The following is a 13,337-nucleotide window of genomic DNA, read 5'->3' as shown; positions in this document are numbered from 1 at the left end:
GATATAAAGCAGTATGAGATTTTGACAGAATAATAAAGGACCTTTGAGGTCCAATCCAACTCCCTGCTCAAATAGGAGACCTTATGCCATTTCGGTCCAATCTCTTCTTAAAACCCTCCAGTGTTGGAGAAGGCCCAGCTTCTGGAAGCAAGCCGTTCCACTGATCGTTTTCACAGGTAGTTGCTAATTTCTCCTTGATTAGTTTCCATCTGTTGCTTTCTGTTCTGTGCTCGGCTGTTTCATAGAATAGGTTGACTTCCTTTTTTTGTGGTTCCTTAAATATTGGAAGACTGCTATCATTTGTCTGAAATGGTTCTGCTTGAGCAGAGGGTTGGACTAGAGGACCTCCAAGGTCCCTTCCAAATCTGTCATTTCCCTGGTTGACTGATTTAGTCGCTTTGTCAAAGAGGCGGCGATAAGATTCGCCTCTTTTTACATCATGAGGAGAAAACGGGGGAGGATCGTCCTCAAGAAAGGCAGGGCCGCTCTCGGAACAAGCCGCCTTCGCCTCCTAAGCAACAGCCGGAGGAGGAGAGGCGCCGCCCTGCGAGGCCAAAGCGGAGTCGCTTCGCTCCCGATTAAGGCGGATGCCCGGGCGCAGCCTCGCCTTCCCAGCTCTCCCCCATTGGGGTCAGCCGGCTGTCCGTCTCGAGCGCCGGTTGCTCCTCCGGCCTGAAGAGCACAGCCGGCGGGCCCGATCTTGCGCACAAATAGGCTCCACCCCTTTCCCTGCGGGGGCGGGACCACGCCCCGAGCGGCAGGTACTCGCCTTCCCAGAGCGCCCCGGGGCGCTGAAGGCGGCGCGGGGCCTGCCGGGAAAGGCTCCCGGGACACGTTGGTGGCCGGTCGCCTGGCCGGGGAGCACGAGGACGGATGGCGCGCGAGCGGCGGCGGCGGCCGGGCCCGGAGGGCGGGCGGGCGCAGGAGAGGGTCCCGCGCGGGGCCGGGGGCAGCGGGAGCGGACGGGGGCGGGCGCGGGGCCGGCGCTGCTGGCGCTGCCGGCGGTGGTGCTGCTGCTGTTGACTCTTGGCTGGGGCTTTTACGCCCGGTGGGGGCCCGCCGCGCGCCTCGTGGCCCCGCACGCCGCGCCCCGCGCCCTCCCTCCGGGCAGCACCGGCCCCGACGCCGCGCCCGACCGCTTCTGGGGCTCCTACCGGCCCCAGGTCTACTTCGGCATGAAGACGCGCAGCCCGCGCTCGCCGGTGGTCGGTAAGGGAGCGTCGCCCGCCCGGGGCTGTGGCGGGGTGGCGTGGGGGGAGGGGGATGCTGGGGAGAGGCCTCCGAGCGGCTGCCCGCCCCGCTTGCTGCTGCCGGGCGTCAGTTGTGTGGGTCCTTCCCGCAACAGGGTTGATGTGGCTGCATCAGCTGGAGGGGGACGTGCGGCTGCGGCACACCTGCGAGCAGAGCGACGGCCTCCCTCGCTACGGCTGGCTGCTTCACGACGGCGCCCATTTCGGGGTGCAGGAGATCCAAGACCTGGGCTTCAGCCTGCAGACGGAGATGGTCAAGCGTCCCGGCGGGGAGCATGGCGGAGACTGGAGCTGGAGGGTGACGGTTCGCCCAGAAGTGAGTGGGGGAGAAAGAGGGGCCCGCTTTCCTTAGTGCAGGGGTCCCCAGACATGGCCGCTTTAAGACAAAGCGAAGCACTTTAAGCAAAGCTGGCTGGAGAATTCTGGGAGTTGAAGTCCACGCGTCTTAACGTGGCCAAGTTTGGACATCCCTGCCTTAGTGAAACTTGTTCCTTGTGATGGTGCATCTGTTCCACTCCCTTACTGGTGGGACAAGGTTGCGTGGCCTTCGGGCTGCTTGACTGAGCAACGTGGCTGCCCTGCCAGGTCAAGTTTGGAAGTTCAGCTTGCAGCCTCTGGGGACTGGAAAGGGTTTTGTGTGACCTCCGATTCCCCCCCAATTATGGCAAGTTTTGTCCTCGTTGTGACAAAAGAAGCAAATAAAGGCTGTTTACTCTTTCTCTCCCTCCCTCTCTCCGTCCCTCCCTCTGCGGTTGAGTTACAACCACAGCTGTAGGGAAGCAAGACGTTAACGGGTGTTGTCTTGTTCCCTTGTGTCATCTTTGCGCATTTAGAGGACGCAGCCCAAGCCCCCCTTCGTTTCTCTCTTTTTCTACGTGGCCACCGATGGGCAAGGAACGCTGCAGCCTGTGATAGAGGAAAAGAGCCGGCTGGCGTTGCTAAGAGGATGGACGGAAGAACTGGGGAACTTCACTGTGACCTTCCAGCCGCCCACCACGGAGGCCGGCACCCCGCTTTATGCCAGGTACGGAACATTGCCACTCAGGAAGCGAGGGGGCAGAGTCTGGCACACAGGTTTCCCACACCCTTCTCTCTCCCGCTAGGTACAATCACCTGCAGGCGAGGGCGGAAGGGCTGCATCACCTGACTGACGTGGTGAAATCGAGCCTGAGCCCGCGGTTTTCCTACGCTCCCCCTGGGCTCCCCAAGCGCCACTACTTTGGCCTGGACGTCTACCACGGCCGAGCGGGGGACAGAGAGTTACGCAGCCAGCTCCTAGTCCACCAGGTGACGGTGGCTGTGCCCTGCCGTGTGGAAGTGGCTTTTGAGTCAGGCAGTGTGCCTGACCGCCCAGACCGGCTCCTGGCAGACACGCTGACGCGAGAGCTGGACAAACACGCGGCTGCCTTCAAGCGGCGCTTTGAGGAGACCTTCGGCCTCTCCCGCAAGGGCTTCTCTGGCCAGGAGCAGCACTTCGCCCGGGCTCTTCTCAGCAACATGCTGGGTGGGATGGGCTACTTCTATGGACGCTCGCTGGTGCAGTCCCCGCACACGGAGGCCCCCCAGCTGTACCCCGCGGGTGCTCTCTTCACAGCCGTGCCCTCCCGCTCCTTCTTTCCCCGGGGCTTCCTGTGGGATGAAGGCTTCCACCAGCTCCTCCTGGCCCGCTGGGACCCGGCCCTGAGCCAGGAGGTGATGGCTCACTGGTTCGACCTCATGAACGTCGAGGGATGGATTCCGCGGGAGCAGATCCTGGGGGACGAAGCCCTGGCAAAGGTGCCCCCGGAGTTTGTGGTGCAGCACAGCCAGGCGGGCAACCCACCCACTTTCTTCTTAGTGCTGCAGCAGCTGCTGGGGCAAGGGGCAGTGGGGCAGGATTACCTCCGCCGCATTTATGCTCGCCTGCAAAGCTGGTATGGCTGGTACAATCGCACGCAGGCGGGAGCCTTGCCCTACACCTTCCGATGGCGTGGCCGGGACCAGGACACTCAGCTTTTCCTGAATCCTAAAACCTTGACCTCTGGCCTGGACGACTATCCCAGGGCCTCCCACCCCTCGGAGGAGGAGCGCCACCTGGATTTGCGCTGTTGGATGGCCGTCGCCTCTGCCGTGATGGCTGAGGTGGCCACACGAGTGGGAGAACCAGGGAGCGACTACGCGCACATGGCCAAGAGGCTGGCGGACAGCGAACTGCTGGAGCGGCACCACTGGTCGGAGGCAATGGGTGCTTTTGCCGACTACGGCAACCACACCCAGGCTGTGGCCCTGGAGCGCGAGCACCTTCGGCCCGCTCCTGGCCAGCCCCCGCCCATTCCAAGGCTGGTACGGGTGGTCCGCAAGTTGCCGCGGTTGCAGTTTGTGGGAGGGGCCCTCGGCTACGTGAGCCTCTTCCCGCTGCTGCTGCAGCTCCTGCCCCCCGATTCCCGGCAGCTGGGCAGCCTCCTGGCGGACATGAAGAACGAGCAGAAGCTGTGGACGCCCTTTGGCTTGCGTTCCCTGTCGCGCAGCAGCCCCTTCTACCTCAAGCGCAACACGGAGCACGACCCCCCTTACTGGAGGGGGGCCATCTGGATCAACATGAACTACCTCGCCGTGCGGGCGTTGCATCACTACAGCCGAGTGGAGGGGCCCTACCGGGAGGAGGTAGCCAGGCTGTACCACGAGCTGCGCGCCAACGTGGTAGGCAACGTTCTCCGACAGTACCTGCACTCTGGCTACGTTTGGGAGCAGTATAACGACAGCACGGGCCGAGGGCAAGGGTGCTACCCCTTCACGGGCTGGTCAGCTCTGGTGGTGCTCATGATGGCTGAAGAATACTGATTGGCCCGCTGATGCTCCCGTCTCCCTGGGAGGCTCAGCTGCAGGATCCTGACAAAGGGACGCAGGCGTTGACCTTTTCCCCCTGCCCTGCTTCACACTCGACTCGGGGAGGTGGGCAGTGCCTGAATGTAAGAAATTTTCTACTGAAATAAAGCCGAGGAGCTTAAAATCTTTTGGAAACCTGGGCAGCAAAGGCATCCCTAGTTTTGGGACGGCTGGACAGGAGGGGGGGGAGGGCCCTTTAGAAATGGGGGGGGGGGGTGTTTTACCGCCCCCACCAAAGGAGATAAAAACCCCTTCAGTGTAAAAGCCGCTCTTCCATAGAATCTCTCAAGCGCATAAAGCACAACTCACCGATTGTGGCACAGTCTAGCTGGCACTTTGAGAGGAGGGGAAAGGCAAGACTTGGGAGAAGCCCCATCCTGGGAGAAGGGAAGGTTTAAACCGATGACCATGTCAAAGATGCTTAAACTGGGCCAAGGGCCAGGGTGTGCTGACTGACGCATTTAACCCAGCTCAGGCCGGTGGCCTGCTTCCCCCGCCAGGTGAAAGGAACAGTCTCCATGGCCAGTTTAGAGCAGCTTCACTTGATGGGTGAACCTGGCAGGAAGATCTGCACAGCGGCTGGATGTTACATTGGTTTAGTGGTTCCCAAAGTGAGTGGTACCACCCCCAGGGGGCGGTGGGATGCCTTAGGGGGGGAGCTAAGAGGTAAGGGGGGCGTTCGAGGCGTTGCCCCTGCAGGTTCACCCATTGACTATAGCACCACTCGAGCCAGCACCTCCAATGCAGAAGCGGTGGCACATTACGTGCTGCAGCGGCCGCATTCAACACGCTGCCCCACTGCCACCCCTTAGCATCCCCAAGGGGGCTGGCAGAGGGGCACTAAGAGGCGGCAGGGGGGCATTTGAGGTTCACCCATTGAGATGCTGGCTCTGGAGTTGATGTTTCCGGATGTGCCTGCGGGGCCGGGGCCTCGAACGCAGCGGCGGTGGCACGCCTTTGCTCTACTTTTCCAAGGCTGCACCGCTGCCTACCCTGGGCTTCCTCAACCCTGCCCTGTACTGGCTCCAGGAAGCAGGGAACAGCACCACCCTCTATGACGTGAGGGCCCTGGGCGGGGGGCACTTGAGAGGCTGATCCCTAGCAGGAGGGGCAGCCTGTGAACTTGCTGTCAGGCACGGCAACTACAAAGAGGGGAGAGCTTGGTTGATCGGGATCCTGGATATTGGGCATGTGGTCAAAGCCTTCTTACCTATCTACCTACCTATCCATCCATACATAGATATTGGTAGGTAGATATATTGGTAAGTAGGCAGGTAGGAAGATAGATGGATTGATGTATATTACCTACCTACCAATATATCCATCTATCCAAAAGGTCGGTCGGTCTGTCTGTCTTCCTGCCTACCTACCTACCAATATATCTACCTACCTATCTGTCTCTATCTATCCATCCATGTTCAAGGCACCAGCTCCACAGGCACATCAGGAAAGTACAGCAAAGCCAGTCTGGGAGGGAGAGAGAGAGACCTGATGCATCAGATTGAAATGTGGCCTAGCTTAGACTGAGGCCCTTTTACACATTGAAACATCTTTGCCAGCACACTGAAACATCTTTGGCTTCTATTAAAGGTTTTGTGGACAAAACACGGTCAAGACTATCAGGAAGCTCTCACATTTTGTTGAGGCTTTAAGCAGGATCCATTGGACCAGACCTCCATCCTAAAAAATTACTTTTTCCCAATGAATTATAGTGCCAATTCTGAAGAAGGCAAAACCAAAATATACTGGTAAATTACAAGGAGAACACACACACTCCCTCCTAACCCTACTGGGGCAGGTGACTGGACTAGAATAGATATCTTTCTCCTCCCTCCCTCCTTCTTTATTTCTTTCTCTTTCTGTCCCTTCCATCTCCCCCTCTTTCTTTGTTCCTTTTTCTTTCCTTTTTCTTTTTTTCCTTCTCTTTCTCCCTCTCTTTTTCTCTCTCTCTCTTTCCCTCTCTCAGGCTCACCCCATTGACTTGGTGCACTGCTCTGCTCGGACTTGCTTGGGCAGGTCGATCCAGTGCAGCGGGCTCAATGGGGTGGACCTGCGGGGCTGGCACCTAGAACATGGCAGTGCCGGCATGTTTGAAAAGTAGAGCAAAGCCAGAGGTCTGTAATTTTTGCTGCAAAGAATCACAAAAGCTGGGCTGTGCACAAGAAGGGACACACGTCAATGCAATTCAGCAACATAAAATAAATACAAATGAATCAATAAGAATCAGCAAAGCATCTCTGATTCGATTTTATTCGCTACTAGAATCTAATCAGAGATGTTTTGCCGATTCTAGTCCAATGACCTGCTCCAGCAGGGTTGGAAGGGAGTGTGTGTGTGTGTGTGTGTGCACGCGCGTTTGTCAAAACTCCCAAAACAGGTCAAGTAGCTCTGGGAAGGCCAGTCGTAAATTAGAACACTTGCCAAACAACCGGCCATTAAGTGAGGACCACTTGTATTTGGTTTCCCAGTCACCTGGTCACACCCACCAAACCACACCTATTTGGTCATGTGACCAAGCTACACCCAGCCAGTCATGTGATCACCAAGCCACACCCTCAAATTAGGCCATACCCACAGAAATTTGAATCCCACCCCTGGGTGGGGGGCAGAGAGGATGAGTGTGTAGCACCACGGGGGGGGGGGGTGGATTGAAAAAGTTTGGGAACTACTGCATTGGTTCCCTCCCCCCACCGCACAATGGAAAGGGCCTCCAAGAGTCAGGATTTTCCTTGTCTTGTTTAATAAGAAGCACACAGTGCGACCAGGCTCCTGTAGGACACTGGCCAACAGGAAGGCCAGCTCCCCGCTCCCAGGGCAGAATCGGTGTTGGCCACAGCCATCTCTCCATGCAACCAGCAAACCCCAATGCGACCTGGAAATGGGGAGGGGCTTCACCTACTACGCCATGCCTTACATCAAAGCTGGAGCACAGCAGGAACCACACACACACACACACACACACACACACACACACACAGAGCTATCACTATAGTTAAGATCCAGCACGTAGCTCCCCTCTCTGCCAGCAAGGGCTCTGGGTTCCTGTCCCCAGAAAGCTCCCAAGGCAGCACTAAGGGGGGAGCGGAAATGGCAGAGCGGGAGAGGATGAAGCAGGTGTCCGTCTGTCCATCTGGGCAGGGAAGTGAGGATAAGGCGCAACTCTCCACAGTGAACCAAAGGCAGCTCAGTCTTCCAGGTGGCTGGGGCAGCCGAGCACAAGAGGCCCCGGTTCAGACAGGCAACGTTGGTGAGGAGGCCAGTTCCTCGGTGGCCCCTTCAGAGGGCTCCCCCTGCTGCCTGCAGGCCGCCCCTTTGCCAAGCAAACGGGTCCCCCTCCTCCTCACTCGCAGCTTCTTCCTCATCCTGGCCTCGGCCCACCTCGATCCCGGAGTCCCCCGTCAGGCGCCGGTGCCGCGCGTTTTCTTCCCGGGCATAGGGCTCCTCCTCCTCCGAGAGGCGCTGGAAGTCGCTTTCGAAGAGCTCCACGTCGTGGGAGGAGAAGAGGGCGCTCTTGGAGGAGGCGGCCGGGAGCTCCCAGCTATCCCCCGCGGGGCCTCCTCCACCACCACCACCACCCTCGGCCTCCGCTTCGCTGGGGCTGCTGGACTCGGTGGCCGACAGGGAGGTGCTGCCAGGGGAGGTCAGGCAGCTGGACTCGCAGGAGCAGCTGGTGCAGTTCTCCGAGCTGCCGCTCAGCGTGAAGGTGCTGGAGCCCCCGAGGAGGGCGGCGGTGGCAGAGGCGCTGTAGGGGGGCGGTGGGGTGGCGGGGCGCTGGGCCACCTCCTCGTAGGCCGGCAGCTTGAAGGAAGCCAGCATCCCTGCAAGGAAGGAAAGGCGCGGAGCTCAGGGCCGGGCCTGGGGTGGGCTGGGAGTGTCGCTCGGCCCACCCCTCCTGGGCTCGGAGGCCGCCACTCACGGAGCTCCCCCGCGGAGGGCGGGTAGTTGCAGGCACCGTGGTAGGCAATGAGGTTGATCTCGCGCTGCCGCTGCTGCTGCTGCAGGCGCAACTTGGCGCGGCGGTGCCGGTAGGCGCAGCAACAGCTGAACAGGATCAGGACCGTCCAGAGCAGCCAGAACCCTGCGGGGGGAGGGGGAGAGACGGGCGGTGAGACGGGAGCAGAGAGGAGGCCGCCGCCCCGCCCCGCCCCGCCCCGCCCCGTCCCGCTTACACCAGAGCTCGTAGTAGTAGATGCAGCAGCCGGTCTCGCCGCAGCAGTGGCCCGTCTCGCACACGTACGGCTGGCTCTTCACGCCGGGACAGAGCTCGCGGGCCTGCCGGGACACAGCAGCATCGTCAGCCCGCCCCGCCTCCCCGCTCTCCCGCCGCCGCTGCGCCTCACCTGACGCTCGCGGCCCAGCAGCGCCGCCGCGCCCCACCCGGACTGCGCCTGCCTGCCCGACGGAGGCGGCCGCGGCGCTTCCATGGCGGCCCTACGGCAGGCCCGGGCACCGCCTCGCCTCCATCCCGCCCCGCCGCCTCCTCCTCCCCGCTCCCCTCGCCCCCAGGTGGCCGCCGCCAATGCTGCCGCCGCCGCCGCCATAGCTCCCGGCGCGGCTCCCGCCCTCCGCCGCCGCCACCAATGGGCTTCTCCCGCGGGGCTGGTCCCCAATCAGCTGCGCAGCGACCTGGCCCGGCAGCCAATCAGGCGCCGTCTTCGACCCTAACAACAGCAGACAAAGCGGAGGGCCCGCCCCGCGGACTGCTGATTCCCCCCAGCACCACTCAACCGTCTCCGCGAATTGGGCTGGGCCAGGAAGATTGACCCTCGCGACCTCTTGTGGACCAATAGGAAGGGACGAATTAAAAAAAAAAAAGAGGAAGACGCAGGCAGCCCGGTAATGGGAGGGAGAAAGCAAGACTTCCGTCTAGCACCACTTCCGGCCCTCTGGCTGGGGCCTCTTGTCAGCCTTGGTGGGCGAACAGTCCCAGCAAGCAAGTTCTCCCTCAAGCAGCGCGGGGCATTATGGGGATCGGCAGTGCCTTAAACCAGGGGCCTCCAACCTCGGCAACTTCCCAGCAAAGCTGGCTGAGGAACTCTGGGAGTTGAAGTCCACAAGTCTTAAAAAGTTGCCAAAGTTGGAGAATCCTGCCTTAAATTGCTCTTGGAAACCAAGGGGCAGCGGACCAACAGTGTGGCAAGGTGGGCTCCTGTTCCTGCAGTCGAGGTTCCCAGAGAAGGAGAAGGTGATCAAGAGCAAGTGAGGCCACCACCACTCCAGGTGCCTTGGACGTCCGTCTCTTGTTCCAGGAATGGCCACAATCCACACCCAAGGAAGCTGGGACGAAGCCCTTCTGACCAGAGCACCTAATTATGCCAGCAGCACCAGCCATAAGGGTACCACATTGGGGGGGACATAAACCTATTGAGACAAAGTTGTGCTGTTGCAGATGTTGTAAACCTTACACGGTTTCAGCCTGAACCCCCAAACACACACAGCTGCCCTTTGGTCAGAATGCATAAACAGTTGTCATTGGACTTCAGGTGACCCACTTCTCAATCCCATGGATTGCTTCATTGTCCCCAGTTCTGGGCAACAGTTCAAGGTGGGGATTAAGACATGGGGCACCCCGAGCTCAACCTTTCCTTCCCCATAAGCACTCTTTGGCATCTTCACGGGCAACCCAGAACACCACGTTAACAGCACCCAGAGGGCTGAGAGTCCTTGTTCAAAGCCCCTCACAAGACAGAAACCAGTACGTGGGTGCACAGATCCTGGCCAGTCGCAGGGATCCTAGGCTAAGGGGCTGGGCAGTACCAAAGGAAAGCAGATGGCCCTGCAGCTACGGCCATCGGTAGCTTCTCTGAAATCACTTGCCAAAATCTCCTCTGAATCTTCCCAGTTTCTCCTTGGAGAGCTCCCTGTCAGTAGGAAAAACTGAGGAAGGAACCAGGAGGCCATCTGGGCTTCTCAAGTTAGTTTCAGGGTATCTTTAATGTCGACAATAAATCAATTTTCCTGCTACCAGCCACTTTTCTCTGCATCCTGTACAAATGAAAAAGAGTACTACTGCCTCCATCCGTCTTGAGAAGCAGCAGCCCCCAGAAAGGCAAGAAACAATGCCAGTCACCGCTGCCACCATCTCCCGAGTCCACACACACGCACACACACACAATATGGTCCTGCTCTCTCCTCCCCATGCAGGGGGAACTTTCCATTTTCCACACAGTCACTGCGGCAAGAGATGTCCAAGGGGCTCGCACTGTACACAGCCAGAGATGTGCTTCTTGCTGAACCAGCCGCTGCTGCTGAACAGATACCAAGGCTGTTTGGACACCCACCTCAGACACCTGGGAACAGGGCTGGGACGCCTCTTCCAGACCACAGAGGCCTTCAGGGTGACCGCTGGGCACCGACTATCCACCAGCGTGACTATGCCGGCACCTCCTGAAGCAGCAGGTTCTTTTTGTAACAATCCAGGCTACAAAGGGGGGTCCCAGTGCGGGAACAGGAGTACCGCTTGAGGTTGGGGCAGCCAATGACCCCACATGGCATGGTGGGCGGCACTACCCTCGGGAGGGAGGGCAACACAGGCAGGGAAGTCCCGGGCGGGAAGGAGATGGTGACCCCAGAGGCAGCACTGCGGTAGCTCACTGTGGGGACTGCCGTGCTTTTGGCCTTGCGCTCGCGCAGCGTCTTCACTTTGGCCTTGCTGGTCTTGGTGAGGCGCTCGATGGTTTGATTCTTGTTCTCCTCGGCCTTTTTGGCAGCCTGGAGCCGCCGCTTACGAGCCCGTTCTTCTCGCTTCACCAGCATCTCCTCTGTCAGCTCCTTGGCCTTGTATCCCATGGGCAGCTCCAGCAAGGGCTGACTCTGCTGTTTGTGCAAGAGGGCTTTCTGCGGACAGGAAGAGGAGAAGGGACGGCTGACAACACCCATCTAGATGCAGAGGCAAGGGGAAAGCCTCAGTGCCTTGTGGCACCACCAGCAGCCAGGAGGCACCAGAGAAATTATGCCATCCCGACAAAGGGCCTCCCCAAAATCATCTTGAGACAGTAGAGGTCCTCCTTGGCTACTCACCCTACATCCTCCTCTCTGGTCCCAACCCAGATTGGATGCCCTCTCTGCTCAACTAGCAACTAGGATCGTGGGGCTGAGGACGGGGTGTTATAGATCAAATGTGGACAGGAAGGTTCTAAAGTTTAGAAGGAAGGAGGCTGACTTCCCACCTGGCTTGGCTGAAGAAAAACCACCTGCCTGGCTGCTAGGAGGCAGAGGGGGACATGCAGCAGAGTAAAGTAGCTGGGGACCCCTAAGATCCTCTTTCCTTCCCCCACCTGAGTTCACTGATGCTACCCTGGATAAAGGGTCACTTCGTTGCCAGTGGTCTACAAGAAATCCCTGCATTAGGCCTAGTTCCCCACCTGCCGGGCAGTGAGCAGGGACTCGTCCACCTCTTTTTTCAATTCCCCATTGTCATCCAGCTCCCCCCGCTCCAGGGCATCCAGCCACCGCTGCTCCTCTTCTTCCTCACGTGCTGGGAAGCCCATTTCTGGATCAAGTTCTGGCAACGGGGACGGCTCCAGGTTGCTGTCTTCATCTGCGGAGAGAAGAGGATTCGCCTTGAGTCTGGCCAGGGAAGTGGAACATCTCCTTTGCTGATGCTAATTCGTATGTTGGCATCCAATTCAGAATTTGCAGGATGACTGCCAAAGAACAAGGAGATGCCAGCAAAACCTTTGAGAAAGTTTATTAAGAAAATAACAGCATCAGTGATTCATCGTCAATCAGCTGCAATGAGCAATAACAACCTCTGGAATTCTACTCTAAAAGGGGCTGTTTTCATTGGGCAAATTGTATAGCCCTTCAATCTCTCTCCCCCCTTTCAACCCTCAAAGTTGATTGGTTTTAGGTGTTAGCAAACAATGGCCACATCCTAGCACAAGGATCTTCAAACTTGACAGCTTTAAGACTTTGTGGATTTCAACTCCCAGAATTCCTGAGCTAACATGACTAGAGGGGGAATTCTGGGAGTTGAAGTCCACAAGTCTTAAAGCTGTCAAGTTTGAAGACCCCTGTTCTAGCAGGTCTTGGGCACCTGCTAGGATAAGAGAGGGAAATAATTGTGTGACTGGGGTTAGACCTGGAAGCTTCTCTGGCGCCTCTCCAGAGCCCTAAAAACAGACTTTTTAACACCGAAGGGACCATCGGCCCACCCAAAGGGAGGTTCTTAAATACTGCTTACTGCTCAGGCCTGTGAGAGCCAGGCAGGGAAGGCTGAGAAAAGGACAGGGCCCAGCAGCTCACTGAGCAGGGAGCCCCAAAACTGGGTGGCTGGAGGGAAAGAAGGGAGCTGCTGCTTGTGCTCCTTTCCCACCCAAAGGAGAATTTTCAGAGCCGGTGCCGCTCACCCAGCCATGCCCGGTACTGCTCGATGGGCACGCCTTCCATGGGCTCCTCGTCGTCGTTTTCCCCCATCAGTGGGGAGGGGGACCGGGGCCTCTCGGGGATCACGCTGAAGGTTGGGACGCTGCAGGAAGAAGAGCAGGTGAGGCTTCAACCCGGCCCCGCGGGGTCCCTCCCTCCCTCAGTCCCCCGGCCACCGACCGGGACGTGGCGGCCGTCTCCAGCCGGGCACAAGGGGAGCCCAGCGCCCGCCTGCCTACCTCTTGGTGCCCAGGATCTGGCCGCCCAGCTTGATCTTGAGCTTCAGCTGCGGCTTGGGCAGGGCGGCCGCCTGGTCCAGGCCGGGCTCCTCCCGGTGGTGCCGCTTCTTGTGCTTCTTCTTGTGCTTCTTGTGCTTCTTCTTGTGGGCGCCGTGCCCGCCGGGATCTGCCGCCGCCTCCGCCTCGCCTGCCAAGAACGAGCCGCTCAGGTCCCCGCCAGGCAGCGCCGCCCCCGACCGACCGCCCCGCCGGGTCCCGCTTACCCCGCCGGCCGCCCTCCATCCCGCTGCCCGGGACTTCCGCGCGACGCCACGCCTTGCTCATCCTCGACCGCCGGCGGGAATGCCGCCGTTCTCCTTCCCGCCGGAAGCGGCCGGCCGGAAGGAACCGGAGCCGGAAGTTCCCCGGCAGACGGCCCCGCCCACCAGGACGGAAGGCAAAGGAGAGGCACGGCGCAGGCGCTTCAGTGGCCCTCGGCTGCGGATGGCGAGTGGTTGGGGCGGGCGGGTTCGCTTCAGCCCGTGAAGACGCTGGGCCAGCGGCTTCTGATGGGCAGCTCCCTCAGCTTCGCAGCTCCGGCCACTTCAAGTTGGGTTGGCCTTCAACTCCCAGAATC

The 13,337-nt window shown here is 59.4% G+C and overlaps 3 protein-coding genes across 3 annotated transcripts; 1 reads left to right on the top strand and 2 right to left on the bottom strand.

Moving 5' to 3' along the window:
* The first annotated feature begins 797 nt into the window (after window positions 1-797).
* MOGS (mannosyl-oligosaccharide glucosidase) lies at window positions 798-4,239 on the top strand. The gene is made up of 4 exons (XM_026676502.2): window positions 798-1,209; window positions 1,346-1,566; window positions 2,084-2,274; window positions 2,354-4,239. The coding sequence occupies exons 1-4, from the start codon at window positions 1,176-1,178 to the stop codon at window positions 4,068-4,070; spliced, it is 2,163 nt and encodes a 720-aa protein (XP_026532287.2). The 5' UTR covers window positions 798-1,175; the 3' UTR covers window positions 4,071-4,239.
* Window positions 4,240-7,091: 2,852 nt separating this feature from the next.
* Window positions 7,092-8,687, bottom strand: WBP1 (WW domain binding protein 1). Its single transcript, XM_026676504.2, is given in 5 exon segments — window positions 7,092-7,447; window positions 7,449-7,933; window positions 8,032-8,193; window positions 8,285-8,387; window positions 8,456-8,687. Coding segments are annotated over 5 exon segments (1,053 nt in total). The 5' UTR covers window positions 8,657-8,687; the 3' UTR covers window positions 7,092-7,345.
* A 1,343-nt stretch (window positions 8,688-10,030) lies between these two features.
* Window positions 10,031-13,337, bottom strand: INO80B (INO80 complex subunit B). Its single transcript, XM_026676505.2, has 5 exons — window positions 12,985-13,337; window positions 12,722-12,908; window positions 12,467-12,585; window positions 11,480-11,655; window positions 10,031-10,952 (listed from the first exon to the last, which is right to left on the bottom strand). Exons 1-5 carry the CDS (start codon window positions 13,043-13,045, stop codon window positions 10,488-10,490), a joined length of 1,008 nt encoding a protein of 335 aa, XP_026532290.1. The 5' UTR covers window positions 13,046-13,337; the 3' UTR covers window positions 10,031-10,487.

Source organism: Notechis scutatus, chromosome 4, assembly GCF_049901735.1.
Source record: "Notechis scutatus isolate UNSWTSFEM ecotype Mainland chromosome 4, rNotScu1.2, whole genome shotgun sequence".
Taxonomy (NCBI): Eukaryota; Metazoa; Chordata; class Lepidosauria; order Squamata; family Elapidae; genus Notechis; species Notechis scutatus.
Note: the sequence above shows the minus strand (reverse complement) of the source record. Positions and strands in the feature narration are given on the sequence as shown.

Coding starts and splice junctions, on each gene's coding strand:
- MOGS (XM_026676502.2), top strand. CDS start 1,176: ATGAAGACGCGCAGCCCGCGCTCGCCGGTGGTCG. Junction 1,210..1,345: donor CCCGCGCTCGCCGGTGGTCG/GTAAGGGAGCGT, acceptor TTCCCGCAACAG/GGTTGATGTGGCTGCATCAG. Junction 1,567..2,083: donor GGGTGACGGTTCGCCCAGAA/GTGAGTGGGGGA, acceptor TTGCGCATTTAG/AGGACGCAGCCCAAGCCCCC.
- INO80B (XM_026676505.2), bottom strand. CDS start 13,045: ATGAGCAAGGCGTGGCGTCGCGCGGAAGTCCCGGGCAGCGGGATGGAG. Junction 12,586..12,721: donor CAGATCCTGGGCACCAAGAG/GTAGGCAGGCGG, acceptor TTCTTCCTGCAG/CGTCCCAACCTTCAGCGTGA. Junction 10,953..11,479: donor CCCTGCTCACTGCCCGGCAG/GTGGGGAACTAG, acceptor TCCTGTCCGCAG/AAAGCCCTCTTGCACAAACA.